At 51.8% G+C, this 14,325-nt stretch overlaps 1 protein-coding gene across 4 annotated transcripts; it reads left to right on the plus strand.

Annotated features, from left to right (window-relative positions):
• The first annotated feature begins 681 nt into the window (after window positions 1-681).
• Window positions 682-12,201, plus strand: sncaip (synuclein, alpha interacting protein). Of its 4 annotated transcripts, none has more exons than XM_086205689.1 (12): window positions 682-1,661; window positions 3,926-4,013; window positions 4,277-4,349; window positions 4,722-5,248; window positions 5,390-5,558; window positions 5,690-5,955; window positions 6,066-6,245; window positions 6,656-6,769; window positions 6,857-6,982; window positions 7,655-7,824; window positions 8,323-8,412; window positions 8,731-12,201. In XM_086205689.1, exons 2-12 carry the CDS (start codon window positions 3,957-3,959, stop codon window positions 9,719-9,721), a joined length of 2,763 nt encoding a protein of 920 aa, XP_086061815.1. In that variant the 5' UTR covers window positions 682-1,661; window positions 3,926-3,956; the 3' UTR covers window positions 9,722-12,201. The 4 variants fall into 4 exon arrangements, with proteins under 4 accessions (XP_086061815.1, XP_086061816.1, XP_086061817.1 ...); XM_086205690.1 differs by having other exon boundaries at window positions 682-1,615; XM_086205691.1 differs by having other exon boundaries at window positions 682-1,280.
• The last annotated feature ends 2,124 nt before the right edge of the window (window positions 12,202-14,325 follow it).

Raw genomic sequence — 14,325 nt, forward strand, 5'->3', positions numbered from 1 at the left:
AGTCAAACTCCGCGTTTGTTGTTACACCTCAGGTGGTTGGTACCAGCAGGTGTCGCTGCCGAGGTGGAACCGGTCGCCGGATGTGAAACCACTGGGTTCTACATCGGAGGCCCTGGACCCGTTCAGTCTGTCATTATGGAAACACTCGGTTCATTTATAGACACGCGCGTGGTTTTCCTCCCTGGAAGTTACGTAACTGAATGTTTGATGTCAACGTTCTGGTTCTGGATGAAGAGTCCCGGCGGGCAAATGTGTCTCATGAGAACGTGTTTCTGTGTAGAACCTGATTATTGAGAACAGAACGGGTCCAAGCGTGGCGCCGCGGTTTCCCTGTTGGTGTCAGAGACTTCTGGTCCGCATTTCCCTCCGCAGCTGGAGGTGAGGAGGCGGGGACGAAGGGCCGAGCAACCGCAGCTGCGAGGGACCGCTGGCGTCACTCTGCACTTTGACTATTTTAACATCGCACATGAATGTGTTTTTATTTAGAAAGCCTCACATTTCCAGAGCTTCCACCCTGAAGTTTCAGTTCAATAAATGTCGCCTTCAAACTTGAACTCCAGTTGTTGGTCATTGATCCGTGACGACGACCTCCATCATCATCAGAATTATGACGGCACACTCGCTCTTCTGTTGCTGTTGTTACGTCAGCAGTGCTGGGCCGCTCCGAGCGGACGGGAGGTGGAACGTCTCCGGGATAACGGGCCGGTGAACCGCACCACTTCCACCAGACGCCTGCAGAGATCGTGTATTGCGAGGATGATCGCCTGCGCTGCGTGCAAGTGGAGAATCACCATAGAGACGAGTTTTCACACATCGCCATCGGTGGACATTTACGGGCCAAATAAGAGGCGAAACATCGGAAAACGGCAAAAACAAAAAAATCGAATATTTTTCATCCCTTAATTCAGACATTTGACATTTTTCCATGTTTAAATGATTTAATAATCATCATTACTGAGTAATAACGTCATTGCAACCAAACAGCAGCAAAATCATAACTCGGTTATTAAATTGTGGCGTGTTTGTGCTCACGAGCGAGGAGGAACCGCACGACTCCGGACAGAACCGGGAGCTGTAGTTCTGTCCTGCAGGACCGGACCTGGGCGAGCCCGGGGAGTGGGAGCTCTGTCCCCGCTGCTGTCTCTGAGGTCCATATGTCAAAGTCTTTGTGCTTTTCAAGACATCGAGGCGACAGAGGGAAAAAAACAGCTGGATCCAGCAGCTAGCGGCTCGGCTAGCGCTCCCAGCACATCCAGCCGCGGCGACCCGACGACCACCAGGTACCCAGCTGCCCACTGCCGCTTTACCGGGACGAACCGCTCTTTATCCCGGGTCGGGCTCGCGTCTCGCTGAGCTTTTCTGCTTTGACCCAGTTTTCCAGGCGCCTGGCTGGAGCTAGCTTAGCATCCCTGGATGCTGCTGATTAGCCAGCTAGCTCAGCTAATTAGCCTGGTGGGCTACGTGAGGGGAAGGAGCGGATTAGACGAGCGCTTAGCCGGGAGAGCAGGACGACGCCAGCCGCTCGGACCTCCTCACTCTCGCTTTCTGAGCTGGGACGTCCAGATCCAGCGCTTTAGGCTTTGGCTCTGGTTGTGAGCAACTGAAGAGGAAGCAGGTCAGTCACCTGGCCACGAAGCTGGAAGCTCCAAGTTTCTGTTGCTGTGAGTTGCTGTTGATGAGAATCACTGTTGGTGCTTTTTCAACAAATATAAGTTTCTTCTGCTGATGTAGTAAAACTGATTATACTGTAGTTACGACAGCAAGGGGGAATACTCCTGTAATGAAGTATTAATACACTAGAGGCGAATCTCCGTACTTCGATGGTGATGCCTGTTGTGAGGTTCCAGCTGGGACCCCAGACGTCACGTTGCGAAATGGACGCAGGCTGAGGTCAGTGCGTCATCGCTCCTGGGCACTGATGCTGGTTCTTCATGAGGAGGCGTTTGTAGCTCCAGGCTCTTGGTCTTCGCTCGTTTATCTGACGACGAAGGTGGAAAATATCTAACATGACATGAAGAAAATGGCTGGTGTTGTACTCCTGAGGACACCTGTAGTACTTCAACTGATATTTCCATGAATCCAGAAACTGCGTTCCTCACGGGTAGTGGAACAGCCGATTGTTCTAATACGAGTGCTATGACACTTGGGTGTTCTGGAGCCGGTCCTGCTCGGGTTTCAGGACACGGATCCCTCCGTCAGATCCTGACTGATCCTTGGCTGGATTCTGGATTCTGGATTCTCATAGATGAGAGGTTGTTTTCCTTGTCTGGTTCTAAAGGCTGCGCAGCGGTAAAGTGACATCATTTCCCCCCAACGGCTAAACGGAGAACATTGGTTTTTCTACCTGGCCTCGGTTCTCCTGACTCTACTCGTCTCAGTAGTGATGGAACCGCTACGATCAAGGTTCCAGTCGGAGAAAGGCAGCAGCTACCAGGCCGCTTCCCTTCAGCCCACCAACAGAAGGGCATCATGGCAGGAAACACTGTGTAGAGCTTCAACAGCGGGAGGGAACGTCAGGTGCTTCAACAAACCCGCCAGGTTCCGTCTGCCACGCTCGTCACCTCCGTGCTGGAGCTGCTAGCATGTAGCATACCGCTTTAGTGCGTTCTGAGGCGTTTCCACACGACTGAATCAGCGGTACATTGTTGTAATCAACTGTCCAACAACACAGTGGAAGGTCTGCAGCAGGCTCCTCCCCCTGTGGAACAACGGGTTCTTCAGGGAATGGTTCTTAGGGTTTGTTGTCGTCGGCTCTGAGTTGTCGAGGTGCTGAGCATCTGTTCTGCGTCCAGCGCCTGCAGGGTTTTCCTTTGCATGCAGACAGGAAATATTAACCTTCAGGTAAAACGCTGCACTCGCCGCTGTCCAATCACAGCGGAGGAGGGCGGGGCCAACGCCACGAACCCCACGTCCCACATCATTGTCAGCCGCTTCATCTGCAATTTAAAAGCAGAACAAGAGCAGCAGTTGTTTGTCTGTGGTTATGAGAGTCTCATTTTCAGACAGAAGTAAATAAAGTGGGCCAAACACGCTGGCGTCACACGTCAGCCGTGGACCGATCCGTGCTGGGGACCCGGAACCGGACCCGCTGCCGTGGTCACTAACAGGACCTGGGTTTCATGTTACTGGTTGTTGCGTATTGATTGTCCTACTGTCCCCTGACAGAGGGAACTCGGCGCCGGTTTCACCTCCCGCGGTGCTCAGGCTGGTTTGGACCTCCAGCCGTTGTTGGCGGCCGAGCAGTTTCCTCGTTTCAGTCAGCGAGCAGATGTTCGTGACCGATGGCAGCGGGGGGGCTGTTGCAGGAGCGGTAACGCTCACCGGGCACATTCATCAGACACACGAGACGCCGCTCGGGTCCAGAACCACTGTTCTACGGTTCCCCCTGCAGAATTCGGACACTCAACCAAACCTGAAAATCAGGTGCTGCTGGTCTGGGGCTCAGGTGTCTTGTCAGCAAGGTGAATATCAGCGCAGCAGACAAGCACCTGAACAAATGTCTGTCCCACTTTATCTGACACCAGTGAACGCAGCAGCCGTGAGTCAGGTGATAAAACTTCCCAGTCACAGTGAAGGCGTCCTGGCCCACGTCAGTGTGTGTGACCAGGATCGGCGAGTCATCGGTGGATTAATGAGACGCCGGGTCTCCTCTGCCAACAGCAGATGAGGAGGAAATGATGTCAGGTTTTCAGTCTGGAGTTCCTGTGAAAGTCGTCTTCTGTGACTCGCTCGTCTCCTCCAATCAGAAACGACGGAGGCAGATTGACGCTGCAGCTGAGATGGCGCATCCACGATATTCTGGTTCCCCATTCGTTGCGTTGTGTCGTTGATCACTGAATCAATTAATTGATCCACGTTCCTGTGCGGTTCCATCACTCGTGGCTGCTGACTGCGATGATGTCACGCCGGCTGTTTGTGTCTGCAGCTGCACGTGAGGCTGAGGATGGTGTGTGAAGATGGAGGCTCCTGAATACCTGGACCTGGACGAGATCGACTTCTCTGACGATTCAGTGGTTCGTATCTTCCACCTGCTGCGACTGGTCTCACTTCACACCTGTGATTCACCTGTCAGCGCCCGAGGGCCTGAACCATCACTTCAGTTCCACACCACAACTAGACGACGACTGTTTAACGATCAGTCCTGTCCCGTCCTCTGATTAGATATCAATAAAGCCTAATAGAACTGTTGTTTAGAAAGCCCCTCCTTCCACTGCCGCTAACTCACCTGTAAAGCCGCAGCGTGGCGCAGGTCTGACGAGGTCTTCTCTGGTCTCAGTATTCCGTCACGTCTCTGAAGAGCATCCCGGAGTTGTCCAGGAGGAGCGATGGGCCGCCTGACGACAGACCAGGTGACCGCACCGTCAGCCTCTTCTACCACAGGCACTCTCTGATCACTTGATCTTTTTGTTCACACACCGTAGGAATGACGCGTGTAGGGGTGAGTAATTTGTAAGTACACATGCAGTACCAGAGCAGTGACTGTAAGTGATAGTATTACTACTACGGCTACTGTGTCCAGTAAGAAATACAAGGTTCATGTACATTTTGTATCTGTATCATGATTGCGTCTGCTGTAATGTCCAGTCGTACTTCTGTGGTTATTTTGGTGACAGTAACACAACAGGAGCACACAACAAACGCACACCTCAGATCCTTGTGACCTCCAGACTTGTCTCTCCACTCTGTGTCCTGTTGTGACCGTGACTTGTCCTCCTCTGCAGCTCCGGCCATCAACTGGAGTCGTGGCGTTTCCTCCCACGCTGGCGGAGGAATCAAGCCCACCGGGCTCGCTGAGGTCCACAGTAAGTTCCGGCCAGTGAAGAGGGTCTCTCCACTCAAACACCAACCAGAGACCAGCGAGTCCGACGCGGAGGGGAAGGGTCAGGGCCCGGGGCTGGGCCTGGGGGAGGCAGTCGAGGGCAGTAAGGACGACCACGGCTCAGACAAACCTGCCTCCACCTCCTCTGATGGCGGGAAGGCGAAGGGCGTGGACGGCAGCTGCAACCCACAGGCTCTGTTCGGGGAGCTGGAGCACTACGATCTGGACATGGACGAGATCCTGGACGTACCTTATATCAAGTCCAGTCAGCAGATGTCCACGCTGCCTCGCGTCCCCCATGACAAGCGCTCGGTGACGGGGAGCAACCTGGGAGGCAGCACCTTGGAGAGGAACCGGGGAACACTGAAGAGCGCTGCCTTACCCCACAGTGAGCCTCTGAGTCTGGGCAGCAGCAGCTCGCAGACTCAGGTATGGACCCCTCACAGGTCACATGACGTCTGCTGACTAGTGCCTCTGAAATATGAGCCTGGCCCTCGCAAGACGAGTAGGAAGACACGTAGTCCACGGCTCGGTTACCTCTGCTGCCGTTGTACTTGTTTGTTTTTGCAGTTTTGTGTTCTGTCTCCCGTGAAGTGGTCGGACCTGAGGAAGTCGAAGTCGATGGATCCAGATCTACACCACCTCCACCGCTCGCCGGCCGGAGGAGGCTACCAGCCCGAGCTGCTCTCCGCCGGCCTTCTCAGCTGCTCCTCCTCTATGTCGTCCTTCTCTGATGCAGGTAAAGTTCCAAATTCTACATCAGACATTTATCCTCAAAATGTTGTTGTTGTTATTATTATTATTATTATTATTATTATTATTATTATTATTACTACTACAGATGTGTGTTGTTTACTCATTGTTGTCCAGACAAGCTGCTGTCTGCGCGGGTCTACCCAGACTCTCAGAACCAGAGGCCGGGTGTGGAGCCAGCAGGAGGCCCCGCGCTGATGTTCCCCCTGCCCGGGTGCAGTGTTGGAAGGCAGGAAGGCTCTAAGCCTTGGGCTCCAGGACCAGGGGGAGGAGGTGGGGGGCCCAGAGGATTTGGGGGAGGAGCAGGAGGGGAAGTGGATGAGGAGACCAAGAAGAACCAGAACATCATCAACATCGTCAGAGAGGGACAGATCTCCCTGCTGGTGAGTGCGATGGCTGGAGAGTAGAAACATCCACAGAAACACCAGTAATGGTCTTTCAAGGTGAAGCACCGTCATGGCTGCCATGTAACATAGTGTCACTGCCCCTTCAGCCTCACCTGGCCGCTGATAACCTGGAGCTGATCCGGGACGAGGACAGGAACAACCTGCTGCACATCTCGGCCTCGCAGGGTCATGCTGACTGTCTGCAGCACCTCACCTCCCTGATGGGCGAAGACAGCCTCAATGAGCGCAACGCCCAGCAGCTGACCCCTGCTGGCCTGGGGGTCAAGGTCAGTCAGGACGACTTCAGCAGGAAGGGCTCACAGGTCAAGAGCGGAGTATCAGATTACGGCAGCAGTTCTCTGAAGCTTTACAATGGCAGGTTTTGTAAAACGGCGTGAATGTTTGCATCAGCAGCAGGAAGTTGAAACGAGTCTCCGGAAGGTGAAGGGCAGAAACGCTAAGTTGGTTGTGTTTTGTCTGCCAGGCACTGGATTGGCTGCCAGACAGGACGTGTGTTATCTAGAGACAAGCTGGTCAGATGTGTGCTGCCTCCTGATTGGCTCTTATCTCCAGGCTTCTAGTTTATTCACTGAGACACCAGACTTCCCACCACTCAGAAATGTGGAGAGCAGAGTTTCAAGCTTTTCCTCTGAAATAAGAGAACTATAACTCTGTGTGTGTGTGTGTGTGTTTTCAGAATGGTCATCTGGAGTGTGTGCGGTGGATGGTGAGTGAGACGGAGGCCATTGCAGAACTGAGCTGCACCAGGGAACATCCCAGTTTGATCCACTACGCCGCCCGCCATGGACAGGTAGCACGCGCGCACACACACGCACGCACGCACGCGCATGCGTGCGCACTCGTCAGGACTCTGACCCGTCTCTCTGTGTGTCTGCAGGAGAAGGTCTTGCTGTGGCTGCTGCAGTTCATGCAGGAACAGGCCATCTCTCTGGATGAAGTCGACCAGAATGGGAACACGGCGGTCCACGTGGCCGCGCAGTATGGCCACCTGACCTGTATCCAGGTACGACTCCAGGAATACGCTTCAGAGTTCCTCTGCTAGTGTTTCACTTACAGTCGCAGCAGTGTGTTGACGCGCTTCAGCGGTCACCAGAGATCTCCTCACTTTGTTTGTCTTGTGAGGCCCGATCCTGGAGGTGTCACCTGAAAAATAGAAGTAGTAGTAGTAGTAGTAGTGGTAGAGGTAGTAGTAGTAGTAGTGGTAGTAGTATTACAAGTATGGTTCTGTCAGAGCTGCTTTAAGTCTGACAAGTGATCCTGTTGTTAGCTTGTTTTTAGCAGCAAAGCTAACATCCCCCTGTTCTGTGTCCACGCGACCTTCTCACATCTGATTGTATTTGTAGCAACACAATGAATCGTTTTACATTTTAGATTCAGTAAACCTGAAAAGTTTGTTTATCCAAACTCAGCAAGTTTGGATAGAACGCGGACAGTGTGTTCTCTAAAACAAGCTAACAGGCTACAAGTGAGCCACCAGGCTAATGCGATCGCTGCAGTTCTTCCTCAAAGTGTCAGAAGAGACCAAACAAAAAGCCTCCCTCCTCAGGCTGATGGCGGCTCAGGCTCTGAGGAGGTGCTGGACAACAGAGCCCGTCAGAATAACAAGAACCAGGATGTTTGCGGGTCGATGGTCCAGCTTCAGTGCGTCTTACAGATGTGAATGTGTCTGTTCCAGACTCTGGTGGAATACGGATCCAACGTGACGGTCCAGAACCAGCAGGGGGAGCGGCCCTCCCAGAGTGCTGAGCGACATGGAAACACTACCTGCGCCCGCTACTTGGTTGTCGTGGAAACCTGTATGTCTCTGGCATCGCAGGTTGTTAAGCTCACCAAACAGCTCAACGAGTGAGTTCTAACTGCTCGACCTGCCGGGATCTTGAAGACCTTCAGAGATTTTGTGTTGATGAACATCTCGTGTGGTTCAGTGTCCTGCCGGCACCTCCGACCAGCCGTGCGCGATGTGCCGATCCCCTGATATTTACAGTGGTTTGGTGGCTAACATTCACGGGTGTTGGTCAAAACACCTAAACATTCATTTTAACAGCTGTTTTTTTTTAGTCTGTAAAAACCCCAGAAATAATTTATTTACAAAGAAGAGATGGGCCAAGCTGCACCGACACGGACACATGACCGCACTGGCCCGTACGCTGCGTTTAAGATCAGCCTGTGGATATTCACTCATCTGGAAGAGCTGAGTAGGAGGAGCTTACCTCCCCCTGTGGATCACCTGATGACATCAGGAGTTCAGATTTAATTCTGTTTCTTCTCGTTAAATTTGTTTGACCTGAACGTCGAGGTGCCTCCACCTGGCGGTTAATCTTGGTTTGTGTTATTGGCACACAGACAGGCGGCAGAGAAGATGGCGTTACAGAAGCAACTCCAGAGACTGATGGACCCCAACAAGACGGAGGGAACGCCGTCCAGATCCCCCAGGTAGGTCGCATGGACTCGTCCACATGTTCTGCTGTTGGCTTTACTTTTACAGCCCAAAGGCCAAAGACTTAGCGAATGATTGTGGTTATTGTTGTTATTATTATTAATATTGATGTTGTCATTGTTGTTATTATTGTTGTTGTTATTATTATTAATATTGATGTTGTCATTGTTGTTATTATTATTGTTGTCATTTTTTATTGTGTCAAATATTTGAAATAAATCATAAAAATTGAAGTTGTTAGTTTTCACACTCGTGTGTAACGTGAACGGCGGCAGCTGTAAGTCACAATGTTTGTCTTCCTCTCTGGACTCAAGCTCCCATCAACCCTCAGTGGAGGCGTGGCCAGAGATGATGTTGACTGTGGAGGGGACGCCTGGTGATGGTCATTGGCTGGTTCGTCAGGGAGGGCCCAGCCCAGACTCAGTGCTGCGACAGCTGCTGGGGAAGGACGCGTCCGAGCCGCTGTGTCCCAGGGACAGGCTGCCTTTGGCAGGCGGCCTGAGCAGAGACGGCGCCGGGGCCCCTGGGGGCCGCAGGACGGGGCTGGTGGAGAGGAGAGAGCTCAAACTAGCCAGACTCAAACAGATCATGCAGCGCTCGTTGAGCGAGTCCGATTCTGATGGCTATCCCCCGGAGGAAGGTAAGACTCAAGGAGCACCGCCTCCAAACACAGTACGACCTGATAGGCCGTCGCACCTGCCAATCGCAGAAGAAGAGCCAGTTTCGAACCACCTCCACCTGATGATGAAGAAGCACCTCCCCTCCTCATCATCAGCAGAGAGGAAGCTGGCGTTTTCTGTCAGCGGGTCAAAGTCAGTGGACGGTGCTGTTTACAACCCCTCCCCCACCTCCAGCGACCCCGAAGCTGCAGACGCCAAAACGCCAGACTCCTCAGGCGACGTTCCAGACAACGGCCAGAAAGTGGCCACCAGCCCCAAGAGTGCCCTGAAGTCTCCGTCATCCCGCAGGAAGACGTCCCAGAATCTCAAACTGAGGGTGACCTTTGACGAGCAGGTCCACAAGAGCGCCAGTCAGGAGGGGGAGCCATCCAAAGGGCATCATGGGAAGGAGAGGACTCCAACAGGAAGCTCCGAATACAAACGGCCATTTGGCGCCTTCCGCTCCATCATGGAAACGCTGAGCGGAAACACAAACCACAACAACAACAGCAGCCAATCAGGCGCTGCGGTGAAAATATCGACCTGTCAGAACTCCCCTGGCAGGAAGTCCGAGAGCAAAACCAGCCCAGGTGGAGGAGGTGGTGGCGGTGGGGGGAAGGGCAAGAGCAAAACCAGTATTGTTTAACCACCTAGTGCCTACTGAAGGGCGGCGAGCACGTGAGGCACTGAGCATGAGAGCATGAGTGTCCGCGCATGCCAACGAACACGCCAACGAACCACCTCTGCTTGTCCACATAGCTACGCTAACAAGATGGTAGCCAAACGTTCACCACCACACCGCCACTGGGGTTGCCTGGTGCTCGCCGTTCATAAACATGATGTGAGGCATCGCATCATGTTTATGATTACAACACAGCTGGAGTTTGCAAAGTTACATGCACACACACACATGCATGCACACACACACACGCATGCACACACACACACACACACATGCACACACATGCGCACGCACACACGCACGCACGCGCACAGCTATTTTTGAAGTATTTCTGTTTCACAGCTGTTACATCAGACCCGTCCTGGAAGCGCTGGCTGGGTAAACGAACACACCCCCGCGTCTGAGCTCGAAAATCTTTATTGACAATTGCGATCAGACGACGGTGTTCAGTGAGTGTTGGAACGCAAATGTTGAGTGTCTCGGTGACTCAAACCATCTGAGGGGAGCTCGGCGGCGTCTGAGGCCATGTGTTGGTTCACCTGCTCGACGTGTTCCTCATGTTCTCTGCCTCAGGCGTTCTGTCCTCGTGTCTTTTCTGCGTCTCATGTGATGAGACAGAATCAAGAACCTGTCGGACTGAAGACCTGCGGGACGTTGGTGGTTTCTGTCCTCGCAACACGACAGATGAAAAGTATTAATATTTATGCATTGTTATGATTTAATCTTTTTTTATGTGGTTATAATCACGCACATGGTTAACGTGCACCCGCACAAAGGTTCTTTAACCACTGTGTATATTGTTTTTCAAAGTTTCTCCATCATAACCCACACTTTAGCAAACATCTATGCAGCCATGTTGGCGTGACGTAGACGGCAGTCAGAGACGAGGACGATTACTGACACCTCCTCTGACTCATGAAGGCTGTCAATCAATCAGAGATCGATGAGTTGTAACGAGAGGAGGGAACATAAACCACACATCTGGGGGCTCAGTCTTTATGAAGACTCACTAGCAGCCTCAAGTGGCAACAGCACTCACTGCACTGCTGTTGAAGCTGTCAAGACAGTTTCCTGCTCTGAAAACCAGGACTACTGTCTTTAATTAAATAAATAAAAAGTTACACTCAGTCCTTGGCAATTTGTCAATGTCAGTGTGAATGAAATACTTTCCTACTATGTAGGAAAGTATTTCATTCAGTCGTGTCTAATTTGGAATCAATACATTTGTCATCTGTTGCTGAACAGCCTCGACTCTTCTGGACCGCGTTTTCCATCATCAAGTGAATAAACACTCAAATCAGTTTAGTCAGTCAGTTTCTAGAGAACTAAGAGCCATGCTAGTTAGCTTAGCACAATGACTGGTAGTGGGTGGGAAGTGTTAGCATCAGCTAGCTCAGGTCCAGGCTAGTTAGCTTAGCACAATGACTGGTAGTGGGTGGGAAGTGTTAGCATAGCAGAATGACTGGTAGTGGGTGGGAAGTGTTAGCATAGCACAATGACTGGTAGTGGGTGGGAAGTGTTAGCATCAGCTAGCTCAGGTCCAGGCTAGTTAGCTTAGCACAGTGACTGGTAGTGGGTGGGAAGTGTTAGCGTAGCTCCGTCTCTGCCTGCATTAATATCAGGAGGGGTGTGTGTAACCTTGGTGATGAACACCAGTTTAACACGAGGAGACGTTGTAGTGGTAGAATCAGACACGTAGCCGGAACTACTTTCCTGACTGGGCGCAGGGATTTGACGCAGCACCTCCAAAGCTCCACTGGAACTTGGGTCAACAGAACCAAACGTTTGGTGAGGACTCGCCATTGTGCTAAGCTAACTAGCATGGCTCACCATGACGAGTTGCTCAGGTCTCCAAGCTGATTTTACCCAGAAACCTCAGCAGGAAGTTTGCTAGATGATGAACATTGGTGCTTTGGTGTTGGAGCAGTCGCCGTGTGGAGGAAGAGAAACGTGGTTCCTGAGTTCTCGAGCTTTTCGAGTTGCTCAGATATCAAACCTCTTCCTGTTAGTGGAGATTTCTGAGGAGGATTTATGATCTTAGGGAAGAAGACACCAGACTTTGAGATTCCAAACATTGTCCTTCCTATTTAAACCTGCCTGGTGGCTACACTACCCACAATGCAACTGTACTCACTCATGAAGAGAAGTGGAGAGAGAGAAGAACCAGATCCTGTGGGCCAGATGGCTCCAGGTTGCAGCCTCATGTGACAGGAAACGCCAACGTCATCGGTAGCCGTGGTCGTGGTAGCCACGCCTTCAGGAGGAAGGGGAGGAGTTTATAATAATGCCAGCTTTTTTTTAAACACTACAGAAGAAAAGAGAAGAAACTGTCAGATGAACTTGAGGTGGATGATGTTGCTGCTCTGATGCAAACAAACCAACGAGACGGCGTCTGAGTGACCGCTGGGACAAACTGACCTCCATACTGACCAGCGCTCGCAGACGGAGGGAGGGAGGGAGGGATGAAAGGATGTCTTCTAGTTATTTAAACTCTTGTGAATGTTGAAAACAAATGAAATAAAATTTTCATATTTCTGCTGTCAAGAATCTGTTTTTTTACATCATTTTTCATGACAGTGTTGCACGTTTCAACAAACTGACTCAAAAAATAAAAAAAAACAAAGTCATGACTTCACTTCCATGGTCACGTGACAGAAAACTTTTTTTTGAGTAGAAGTTTTAAATTAAAGTCATCAGGATTCTAAGACTTTGAAGATCCCTGACGACACCAATGAACTGTGGAAAACTGTCCATCACTGGCATGTGAACACATCACGCTAACGTGTTCATGGAAGGACCGTCACGCAACAAGCACGCATAATGGAGAAGCATCAGAGCGCACTAACGCTGCCCCATCAGCAGGGGGCGACACCACTGTATGATCAAATGAATCAGACTATAAACAGAAAGGTTTAAGGTCACTTAAACCAGCATTTATGGGCTGAGGCGCTGTCCTTCAACAAGACCTGAGCACGGCAGGGACGAGGTGCTGTAGTCCTAAAGGACGTTAGCATAGTGGGGATGATGGTTTTTTAAATTTCCACTCCAACCCTTTCTCAAAAGTTCCAGCGACCTTCTGCAGGGCCCCGCCCCTCATGTTTACCCCCTGCTGACGGATGGGCGGCGTGTGTGAAATCCGCCTGCTGGTGAATTGATGGCCCTCCAGAGGAGCTCGTAGCTTCGCCTCCCCGCGCTTCAGTTGCATCAAAAACAGCCACTTAGCAGCCCGGGATTTATGGTGTCTGGCGAACAAATTGGCCTGTGATGGTTCCCACGCCCCCCCCCCCCCCCCCCCCAATGGGGCCCCTCTAATGGCGGCCCTCAATCATCGGCTGGAATATGAAACATGAGCTCGCCGGATGACAATTAGCGACTCAGCGGAGACGCGGGAGGTGAGAGGGAAGCTCCTCCGACTGTTCACACAACAAAAACCAGGAGCAGTTTTTTCCTCCTGCATGGACGGTGTGTGTGTGTGTGTGGGGGGGGGGGGGGGGGGGGTTAAACTGATAAATTAGACCTCGTTTATTGGACGACGGTGGGTCGATACCAGAGCCTCCAGAGCTGCTAATTGGTAGGCGGAGTGGAAGGGCGGGGGGCGCCGGTGTGAACGCTCTCTCTCGGTTGTCTCAGGGCGGACACCCGCGGCACACGAGAACGGAGGAGACGAGCGGCGGCTCTGACAGGCGGGGGCCGGAGTCGTCTATGGATTTTTGTGTCTGTTGTTTTGGCTTATTTATGTGCTTCTTTTACTCAGTCAATCAAATTTAATTGACACCGCTGGGCTGGGGCCCGGGGCCCGGCGGCGTGCTGCTGGATGACAGGCCCTTGATGCCAGGAGGAGAAGAGCTGCTGGGGGGGGGCGCACAATTACTCAGGCGTCAACGCCATTAATTGATGTAATGACAGCGATGATGGATACTAATAAATACAACCTTTAAGAAAAAGGTAATTAGATGGCGTCCTCTACAGGCGGCAGGCTGATAAACACCATTCGTCTTCCACGGCGCCTCTGATGGACGCGAGGCGACGCTTCCATGCCGATCACACCTGGATTTGCATCTGAGACTCAAAAAGAAGATGTTCAGGTCGTCCTGGAGACAAAGCAAAGGAAAGCTGCTGCGATCAATAACCTTTGTATTCACAGGTTTCTAGCTGGGACTCCTAAATAAGCAGCAGCTCTGCTGAGCCCAGCGACAGGGAGGAGGTCACCTGCCGGCCTCATCCACGCCCTCGGCTCACCTGCAGCAACAAGAATGAAGATCTTCTCCACCCTCTGGACCACCAACACTTCACTATGACAAGAGAGCGCCATTGAGGTAACGCATGATGCAGAACTGAACCAGTCTGGTGTTTACTGGTGGATCTGATGTAGAACTGAACCTCCACCATCCACCGGTCTGGTGTTTACTGATGGATCTGATGTAGAACTGAACCTCCACCATCCACCGGTCTGGTGTTTACTGGTGGATCTGATGTAGACCTGAACCTCCACCATCCACCAGTCTGGTGTTTACTGGTGGATCTGATGTAGAACTGAACCTCCACCATCCACCGGTCTGGTGTTTACT

This window comes from Aulostomus chinensis, chromosome 6 (assembly GCF_037954235.1).
Source record: "Aulostomus chinensis isolate RoL2024-O1b breed Wild chromosome 6, RoL_Achi_v1.0, whole genome shotgun sequence".
Classification (NCBI taxonomy): domain Eukaryota; kingdom Metazoa; phylum Chordata; class Actinopteri; order Syngnathiformes; family Aulostomidae; genus Aulostomus; species Aulostomus chinensis.

Coding starts and splice junctions, on each gene's coding strand:
- sncaip (XM_086205689.1), top strand. CDS start 3,957: ATGGAGGCTCCTGAATACCTGGACCTGGACGAGATCGACTTCTCTGAC. Junction 4,350..4,721: donor GCCGCCTGACGACAGACCAG/GTGACCGCACCG, acceptor CCTCCTCTGCAG/CTCCGGCCATCAACTGGAGT. Junction 5,956..6,065: donor AGGGACAGATCTCCCTGCTG/GTGAGTGCGATG, acceptor CTGCCCCTTCAG/CCTCACCTGGCCGCTGATAA.